At 43.6% G+C, this 9050-nt stretch overlaps 2 protein-coding genes and 3 non-coding genes across 6 annotated transcripts; all 5 read left to right on the top strand.

Moving 5' to 3' along the window:
• Positions 1-389: 389 nt before the first annotated feature.
• rps3 (ribosomal protein S3) lies at positions 390-4057 on the top strand. The gene is made up of 7 exons (XM_030794332.1): positions 390-442; positions 1121-1251; positions 1668-1761; positions 1903-1997; positions 2421-2608; positions 3365-3566; positions 3993-4057. The coding sequence occupies exons 1-6, from the start codon at positions 413-415 to the stop codon at positions 3562-3564; spliced, it is 738 nt and encodes a 245-aa protein (XP_030650192.1). The 5' UTR covers positions 390-412; the 3' UTR covers positions 3565-3566; positions 3993-4057.
• Positions 2150-2299, top strand: LOC115806223 (small nucleolar RNA SNORD15). The gene has a single exon (XR_004025126.1). It is a non-coding gene; the product is annotated as a small nucleolar RNA SNORD15 (small nucleolar RNA).
• On the top strand, positions 3118-3267 carry LOC115806222 (small nucleolar RNA SNORD15). The gene has a single exon (XR_004025125.1). It is a non-coding gene; the product is annotated as a small nucleolar RNA SNORD15 (small nucleolar RNA).
• LOC115806220 (small nucleolar RNA SNORD15) lies at positions 3722-3869 on the top strand. Its single transcript, XR_004025124.1, has one exon. It is a non-coding gene; the product is annotated as a small nucleolar RNA SNORD15 (small nucleolar RNA).
• Positions 4058-4608: 551 nt separating the features above from the next.
• On the top strand, positions 4609-6256 carry kctd14 (potassium channel tetramerization domain containing 14). 2 transcript variants are annotated; one of them, XM_030766829.1, is made up of 3 exons: positions 4609-4655; positions 5376-5382; positions 5585-6256. In XM_030766829.1, the coding sequence occupies exons 1-3, from the start codon at positions 4609-4611 to the stop codon at positions 6254-6256; spliced, it is 726 nt and encodes a 241-aa protein (XP_030622689.1). The 2 variants fall into 2 exon arrangements, with proteins under 2 accessions (XP_030622689.1, XP_030622688.1); XM_030766828.1 differs by lacking the exon at positions 5376-5382 and having other exon boundaries at positions 4609-4665.
• The last annotated feature ends 2794 nt before the right edge of the window (positions 6257-9050 follow it).

Raw genomic sequence — 9050 nt, forward strand, 5'->3', positions numbered from 1 at the left:
AAGATGTAACGTTTTCTCTCCTGAATAAACTAAATAATAATAATAATGATAATAAAAATCACAATATATGGCATGTTTTTGTGGGGGGGGGGGGTTAATTCGTTTTTATTCTTTTAAAATTATTTTATGATGTCAGCTAATTTATTTCAATATTCAGTTGAGTAACAGTTTCGTAAGGTGTAAATTATAATGTCTAATGAATTGAGCCTCAGTTCTATCGATTTATAAGGTCATTTACAAACGTCCCTCCCATGCCTCCATAACGGGCGGAGTGTGATGGCATGGCTCTTGCTTGATGAACCCAAGGACTACAGCTACCATCAGCAGCTGAAGTCTTGCGGAAGTACTAGCTTGCAATAAATTAATTTCCGCTTTCCTCCTCATTCCTTTCCTGTCTACGGCCTACAGTAAGATGGCGGTGCAAATATCCAAGAAGAGAAAGGTTGCTGCGAATTTTTTTCTCATTTATCTCTCAAAGTGGTGTTTTTAAGGAAAAATGAGGGATGCAGTGATATGATATGGGGTGAAATAGTCATATTCAGTGTTTGAGTGAATGTCGTGCCTTTAGTAGAAAGAGGATTGAATTTGATTAGAGCAGCGCTGCGTTGTAGCCTAAACATGGCAGGCTCCATTACTCCCAGCCGGTCTTAGTTCTGTAGCTCAGTAGTTCAACCGCACAGACTGGACAGAGCTTCGCGTACTCGCTAATCTAGATAATTGATTTTATTTCTTCTGAACGCCCAGGCATCAACCCAAATTATCTGTAAAAATGCAAATTTATCGCTTTTCAGTGTAGCAGCTAATATCATTTGCGCTAATATTGGAGTTGAACTTTAGAGGGACAAGATGCCTTTTTCACTCGGCTGTATAATGTTAGTTTGGGGCTAATTTGCCTCATTGCTTTTTGTCAAGTTTATCGTGTTTACCATTAAATCCAGCAGAGCTAACGTTACGTGGTTTCTGCCCGTTTGGCGAGACTGGTTATGCACATGAGAGCCAACGAACTTAGTGGTTAGATAGCACTAGCTAGCCAGTAGAAAACAGAGTTCTGTGTATATCGATAAGCAGTGGTTATTCCTAGAGCATGATCCGTTAACATGTTTACGTATTTTCCTTCCAGTTTGTCTCAGATGGCATCTTCAAGGCCGAACTGAACGAGTTCTTGACCCGCGAGCTCGCCGAGGACGGCTATTCCGGTGTGGAAGTCCGTGTCACTCCTACCAGAACAGAAATCATCATCCTGGCCACAAGGTAAATCAGAGGTCAAAATTACATGAACTGTAAAAATGATGGATACTTTACACATGGTGTCATTTGCAGAGCATTGTTCCTCAGGTGTATTCATGGAGATCTGCTAAACTGCACATTAGAGCTAATACACTAGCAGTCCAGACTGATGAGACTCTAAGGGCTTAGTTATCAGTAGACAGCTTGGGTTAGCAGTTATAATACTGGGTCAGAGAAAAGATGTGTCATCCACTAGAACAGAGAGATACTGAAGTAGAGAATTGCATTAATGCATTTTGTGCATTGTATTTAATGATAAGTCTATTTTACATATTTCTGGCTGTGTTTTGGGACAGTCTGTGCAAGGTTTGTGTGTGTTATTTATGGTTTGTAAACCACATTGTGTTTTGAAGCATTCTGATCTTTGATTTGTCTGGCAGGACCCAGAATGTGCTGGGAGAGAAAGGCCGTCGAATTAGGGAACTGACTGCTGTCGTTCAGAAGAGGTTTGGCTTCCCAGAGGGCAGTGTGGAGGTAAGGCAGAGCCTTGGGGGTTGGTGATAGATGGGTGTCAACTGTCGCTGTCCAGCTGTTTTTAAAGTCCTTATTCAGTAGCTTCTGTTGCAGAATTCCTCACTTGACTGTTAAAAAGCATAATGTCTCTTGTCTTTTCAGCTCTACGCAGAGAAAGTAGCCACTAGGGGTTTGTGTGCCATCGCCCAGGCAGAGTCACTGCGCTACAAGCTGCTTGGGGGTCTGGCTGTACGTAGGTGAGCATCCTAATCCCTGTCACTGAAGAGACAGATCAGGACCAGACCTAGACCAAGAGTAATCTGTTCATTTTCTAAACCCGTTGACTGACAGAATGTGTCAATAAAATGCGAGGACCCTGAGTTGTCTACCTCCATCCAACCAACATTCCCTTCAGTGATGATACGATGACGAGTCGGAAGGGAACACGGCCTGCCTCTGAGGTCACTGGGTCAGGGTCACGTTCTGTGGCTCTGGCTGCAGTTCCTTGGAGGAGTGTGTCCTCTTCAGTTGAAGACATCGAGGCATTTGTCTGAGAAGCAACAAAATAAACTGAATGATTCTTTTTGACTTGAAAACCTGAGAGTGAACCGGTGCCCCATTCTTTTTCGGGATTGAGTGTTTTGGTCTAACTAGTCTAACCATCTTGTTTGTCTTTTTAGGGCCTGCTATGGTGTGCTGCGCTTCATCATGGAGAGTGGGGCCAAGGGCTGTGAGGTGGTGGTGTCTGGGAAACTGAGGGGACAGAGGGCCAAGTCCATGAAGTTTGTGGACGGCCTGATGATCCACAGTGGAGAACCCGTCAACTACTACGTCGACACAGCCGTGCGCCACGTTCTACTAAGGCAGGGTGAGGGTCACACTAAGACAAGAAAAATGTCTTTTTTGAGATCAGCAGAATGAGACAAAAGGCTTGTTTTTCCACAAGTGTATTTAAGCTTTCCTTTGTGTGTCATCACTGATGTTGCCTGTGATGTCAGGGGATGGACTGTTCTGATGTGACTGCTGTCAGTAACACAAGCAGTGATTGGTTTTCAGCAGACACCACATCCTGTACCTATTCCCTGCCTGTATTAGCCTTTGTTAAGGACTGTATTGCATCAGATTGTAAATAGATAACAAAAAAAAAAAAAAAGAAAGAGGTTATACGTGGACATGTGAGTTTAATTCTGTAAATTGATGGGAACAAATGTCAGTTTAATGGCCCATGTAGTGTTAACATTTTCAGCTTTGAAGAGTTTCAGGGAGTTACTGACATACATATGGCTTTAATACTTCACAGAATACCCTTCAGACTTCTGCAAAGAATGGGTCTGAATTCTAAGTTTACTCTGTATGGAGTACTCAGACTGTTTTCCCCTTCAGTGATGATACGATGACGAGTCGGAAGGGAACACAGCCTGTCCCTGAGGTCACTGGGTCAGGGTCACGTTCTGTGGCTCTGGATTTGGTTCCTCAGAACGGTGTGTCCACTTCAGTTGAAGACATCGAGGCATTTGTCTGAGAAGGGCTGGGTACTTTGGCGTGGTCTGGTGGAATGCCGTGTGTGACGTGCGTGTGTATGTTGTGGTCTAACCGTTGTGTGTGTGTGTGAACCTGTATGCAGGTGTGCTTGGGATTAAGGTGAAGATCATGCTTCCATGGGACCCCAGTGGTAAAATTGGCCCTAAGAAGCCTCTCCCTGATCACGTCAGCATCGTGGAGCCTAAAGAGGAGATCCTCCCCACCACCCCTGTGTCTGAACAGAAGGGTGTCAAGCCTGAGGTGCCAGTCATGCCACAGGGTGCCCCAGTGCCCACTGCATAAAGGTACCACCTCCAGGGACACCACTGGGCACAGGCCAAAAATGTTCCATTACTCAGGTTCCATTATTCAGACACACACCAGAGCCCTGCTGTTTAAATACATTAATTGAAACTAAATCATTTGAGTAGGCTTGTATTTGGTAGCAGATATGGCTTCCCTTCAGTGATGATACGATGACGAGTCGGAAGGGAACACAGCCTGTCTGAGGTCACTGAGTCAGGGTCACGTTCTGTGGCTCTGGCTTCAGTTCCTTGGAGGAGCGTGTCCTCTTCAGTTGAAGACATCGAGGCATTTGTCTGAGAAGGGCATTTTTGATTAGTAGTTACTCAGGCACCCTCACTGAATGAAGAATGTTAAGTCAACCCTGTGTGAGGCTCAGTCGCATGTTGATTTTGAGAAAACTAACGAATGCATTGATTGTCTTTCAGGTGATCACCAGGATTGAAAGGAGCCTATTGGAATTTTGTGTACAAAATAAACATAGAAATACAAATGTTTGTTTTTGTCTGATTCTTACTGAAAACATTTCCACACTTCACTATATTACTGAAAGGGGGAGGGGGCTGATTGATTGTGGTGTATATCAGATTAATTGAAATACTCTGAAGTGATGGAGTTAAAAACTAAGTCACACATTAAGAAAACATCAGTGCTGTGGGAAGAGCTACTGTCCATGTGGGTATGGATGGGAATGCATGACATCAAATAAGAATATAAATACAACCATATTACTGTGTCTGTATAAAATAACATAGATTGTTCAACAGCCTTAATTTAGCAGAACGACATTTTACACGGGTCCTTAATCTGTCTGCATAGTTCTGAGGGAGGACTAAATAGACATGAGATGAGTGTGTACCTCATACAGACTAACTCCTTATACAAACTAACTGCGCATTCTCACCTCTGGCCAGAGACACCGTGCACCTCCAAAGCAGGTGTGGCGTATTACAGGCAAACCCCACCTATTCAAACAGTTCTCCGAACTGCACAGTTGCAAGCGATCACTTCTAGGTCTGGGAAGTTGGCAAACCTGAGAAAAAGATGAGCTTGCCAGACTACAGGTCCTCTGGGAAACAACCCGCTAAAGCGTTAACACTGGTAAGGACTTAGTGCTTAACATGTGGCACCGGTAAGCATGCTTACAATTCTAAAAGCCCCAGAACTCTAACACCTAAGGCGACTGGACAATTGTCTTGTACTTCTGACAGCTGGTGGCACTAATCACTTTCGAATCGTAAAGTAGACATAGCTAAAACTGTAAAGGTATACTTGCGACAGGTATTTCTGTCTCCAAATCCTAAAACTAGACGTAGACCGATCTTTGGTATGCGAAATGAGTCAGTCTTTGCTGTGAAGGAGGAGAGCGCTATGTTTGGCAAGTCGCTTCGACAAATAAGCAAACAAGTATAATTTTACTTGATGCAGTAGCTGAACTACTTAAGGACGTGCTTGAGATGTTGCATTCGGGGAATAAGATGAATTGTTTTCGTTAGGCATTAGTATTATAGAATTATCCACCGCTAAGTAACGTAATTTAGGCATGAGGAAACTAGTCAAGAGGCATAACTGTGAACCATTCTCAAGAATGAAGTCGAAAGTAACAGAATTAAAGTGCAACCTGGCCAAATGGGTGTTTTGACCGCTGTAGTTATTCTTCCACCTTTTCAGGACAGAAACAGCAGACTTCATTTGCAATACAAATTATTTATCAAAATATAGGCTATACTTTTTCATTCTTTAGTAAAAAGTGGAAATAAACTAATTACTGACCGAGTTGTGACTTTCCATAATCTAGGAGGCCTAAATAGTCTTCCCGTCCCCAATCATTCAGTGGATAACTTCTCGATGAAACGCCAAGTCGAAGTTAAATGGCAAATGAAGTAACACCCAGACTTTCGAACTGACTTAAGCATTGCCGTTTTCGTGGTTCTTTTGTAAGCTTTGACGAGAAACATATAGTTACAGCACTAGTTTACCTTTAAAAAAATCTCTGAATCTTTTCCCGGTCTGTTCTCAGCACACCCCTATAGTTCAGCTTAACGTCGGCGGACACCTGTTCACTACATCTTTGGGAACCCTGCGCAAATTCTCCAACTCCAAACTGGCCGATATGTTCAATGGGCCGCCCAAATTGCGGACAGACGCAGAGGGACGTTATTTTATCGACCGAGACGGCACGCACTTTGGCCAAATTCTTCAGTTCCTGCGTACGCAAAACATTTCCACTGAACACGTCTTTGAGTTGCATAAGGAGGCTGTGTATTACGACATCAAGCCTCTGATCAAAGCCTTGGAGGAGACGCCACAGTTTTTCGGTGAGATGGTGGGGCGGCGGCAGTTCCTGTCTCGTGTCCCGAACTACCACGAGAATCTGGAGGTGATCATACGAGTGGCCCGGGCAGAAGCCGTGGCCGCGCGCCATTCCAGCGTCATCGTGTGTATTTTGAAGGCAGAGGAAGACCTGAGTAAGTACAATGATGCCATCGATAGCCTGGACACTAAGAAGGAGTCCGTGGTGAGCTTTGGACCATGGAAGGCTCCAACGAACGTGAATGACCTGCTGGATTGTATTAAAATGGACATTGAAGCTAAAGGCTATAAGGTTACCCTCCAGCCTCACAGCACAGAGAAGGGATTTCTGTTCAAGAGTTATAATTTCTTTTACAAACTCACTTTCACCTGGTGGTGACGTTTAATCTTGACCACCAATCATGTGGCAAGAGAGTGTTTGTGTGATTTAACAGGAGAATGTGGGTGTTTTTAGCAGAGACAAATGACTGTGTGTATTGTTCAAGTTTAAACTCTTGTTTAAGTCCAAGGATGTACCAGTAAATCTGGTCAAACAGTTTTGAAAAGAACAATGTGCTGTACTCTCCACACTCGCCCTTCTGACTGAATTTACGATGTACGTTAAACGCACATACCATCAGCAGTACCCTTTCACTTCTAATGGCCGTAAATTATTGTGTCTCTCAACAGAAATAGTCTACAACATTCAAAGAACTGTGTTTACATAAACACAGAATCACAGAACAAGCTGTACTGAAGTATGTAATGCTATGGTTGTGATCATTTTGTTTTCATTTTGTAGCAAATGATAACCATTGTTCCAACTATGCAGATACATGTAATTCAGTCTAGGGGAACAGTTTTGTCATTGTCAAGATTAAGAAATGATGCAGTGGTGGATCAGATATCTTTACACGTATCAAGCTACTTGTTATTAAAGAATAAGAATGACTAATAATAGTGTCCGTATTGTGTCTTTGATGCATTGGTTCTCTGTTGCATGGATGGCCTACTGGCCCTCTGAGAAGATGGACCGTGTTCCAAACTCCTTAGGTTTTTTGGACAGACTTCTGAAGACCACTGAGACTTCTCTGTGCTGGAGAAAGGCCCTGAGTAACACACCTTGCTCAGGCTGGATTTCACCACAGTCCCTTACTAACCAGAAACTAGAAAAAAAACCCATATAATCATACTGATAGACCAAAGCAGAATCCCTCCTGAGTACAGCTAAGCAAAGCTTTATTTCATATTTTGATCAAATTAAGTTATGCAAGATTTTAGGACTGTATAGTGGATTTATTTACTATAGACTCACTCGTGTCCACTTCAAACGTATAAGGGCCATTCCGCCAAATCAGTGCCATTTGCATGTTGTAACTTTTCAAAATTAAACTTCATTTTTTATCTTTTTTTCAGCACTGTATCTAATAACACACATGTTTAACTATTCAAAATGTGTAATGGTCCATCTCAGGCCATTTTACTTTTTTTTTTTTTTTTTTTTACAAGGTGTCTAATTGGAAGATGGCTGCATTTTTCTCAGTCCTGTTACCAAAACTGTTACAGCCGTTTAAATATCAATTAAGTCATGCCAACTAGTTTCTTTGTTTTTCCCTCAATAAAGTGGGTACTTTAAAGAAATAATTGATTACATGTTCAAAAAATATATGTTGTGACTTTTTAACCACAGATATGCAGGCGAAATGTGTTTTTTTAAAAACACAAAGCCATTTTTTATTTAAGGGAGACCCCAACCTCAGTTTTATCAAAAATCTATTATGTGATTTATCAAACAGTTGTTTAAATGATGTACCAAACATAACTGAAAAATAAGTGGTTCATGTTTTTTTTTGTTTTTTTTATAAAAAACAATTAATAGGAATGAACAGTAGGTCACAAGAATAGTAACAGGAATGAGTGCTTGTGTGTGTTTGAGAACAACTGGATGTCACAGAACTCTCTTCAATTAAACAAAGATAAAACAGATGTCATTAAATTTGGCAAAAAAAGACCTTAGTCTAAATAGCAGCATAAAAGCAGTAACAACTCTGTGTGCACGTATGTGAGTGTGTGCTTGTGTGTGTGCGCGTACGGGGTGGGTATCCCCCTGCACATGTGTGTCTGGCTTCTGCCTCTGCACAGTATGGGTTCTCCATATTCCTCTACAAAAGGCCAGAAAGACAACAAATACAAAAAGCTGACCATATTAAGCAGGTCCTTAGATCTCTACACTGAGTACCAGTAACTAAGCCGCTACAGGTGTAGATCTTGATGGTAGTAGCAACTATTCAACTGGGAGCTTTGAAGGCCGAAGTGGAGAAGGATTCCATGCGGGCAGCACTGGGACATGGGTTCGTCGATCCTAAGAGATAGGCGAACGCTGTTCTGAAAGAACAGGGCAATGGCCTCAGTCACATCTCAGTGATCAAAAGGGAGTTTGGCTAAGATTCCAGAACCCGGAGGTGCGGAGAGGGCTGCTGTGCAAAGGCAGCCCGTGTGGTAACGCAAACGAACCCAGAAGGGAGGGAGCTCGGCAATTCAGATACATAGCTTCAGAATAAGGACTGGCTCTAAGGGCTGGGCTGGTTAAGCTGTCAGGCAAAGCAAGTGTGGGCGTGCAGTGCGGCTGGGCACGCACCACGGCTGCTTTAGCAACCGGAACCCGTCATCCCTGCCCCTATTCCCGTCTCTGCCCCTTGCCACCCCACCCTGAGTCATGAGTCTGGCTCTTTTGGCATCTGAGCGAGGGCGGCGGAAGGAGCCAGGGGTGCTGTTCGAGGTTTGGAGCAGGGCGGCGGCCAGTGGTCGGGGCAAGGGGGGCCCTGGGACGGCGGCGGTCAGGGGCGCTTCCGGACGCGTGCCATGCCCTGCCGGTGGATCCCTTCAGGAGGCTGCTGCTGCTGGGGACTCTCCTCCCTCCGGGCTGGCAGGTGCAACCCCAGCAGTGGTTGCATCAGTTGCATGGCAAGCAGTCAGCTTAGAACTGGTGTTGACAAGGGGAGTCTGACTGTTAAATTATGAAGGCTGGCAAATGGTGTTGACACAATGTGAATTCTGCCCAGTGCTCTGAATGTCAAAGTGAAGAGATTCAAGCAAGCGGGAATAACTGTGATTAATCTTAAGGTAGCCAAATGCCTCGTCATCTAATTAGTGACACGCATGAATGGATTAATAAGATTTCCACTGTCCCTACC

Source organism: Chanos chanos, chromosome 2, assembly GCF_902362185.1.
Source record: "Chanos chanos chromosome 2, fChaCha1.1, whole genome shotgun sequence".
In the NCBI taxonomy this organism is placed as follows: Eukaryota; Metazoa; Chordata; class Actinopteri; order Gonorynchiformes; family Chanidae; genus Chanos; species Chanos chanos.

Coding starts and splice junctions, on each gene's coding strand:
- rps3 (XM_030794332.1), top strand. CDS start 413: ATGGCGGTGCAAATATCCAAGAAGAGAAAG. Junction 1,998..2,420: donor GGGGGTCTGGCTGTACGTAG/GTGAGCATCCTA, acceptor TTGTCTTTTTAG/GGCCTGCTATGGTGTGCTGC. Junction 2,609..3,364: donor CCACGTTCTACTAAGGCAGG/GTGAGGGTCACA, acceptor ACCTGTATGCAG/GTGTGCTTGGGATTAAGGTG.
- kctd14 (XM_030766828.1), top strand. CDS start 4,609: ATGAGCTTGCCAGACTACAGGTCCTCTGGGAAACAACCCGCTAAAGCG. Junction 4,666..5,584: donor CCGCTAAAGCGTTAACACTG/GTAAGGACTTAG, acceptor GTCTGTTCTCAG/CACACCCCTATAGTTCAGCT.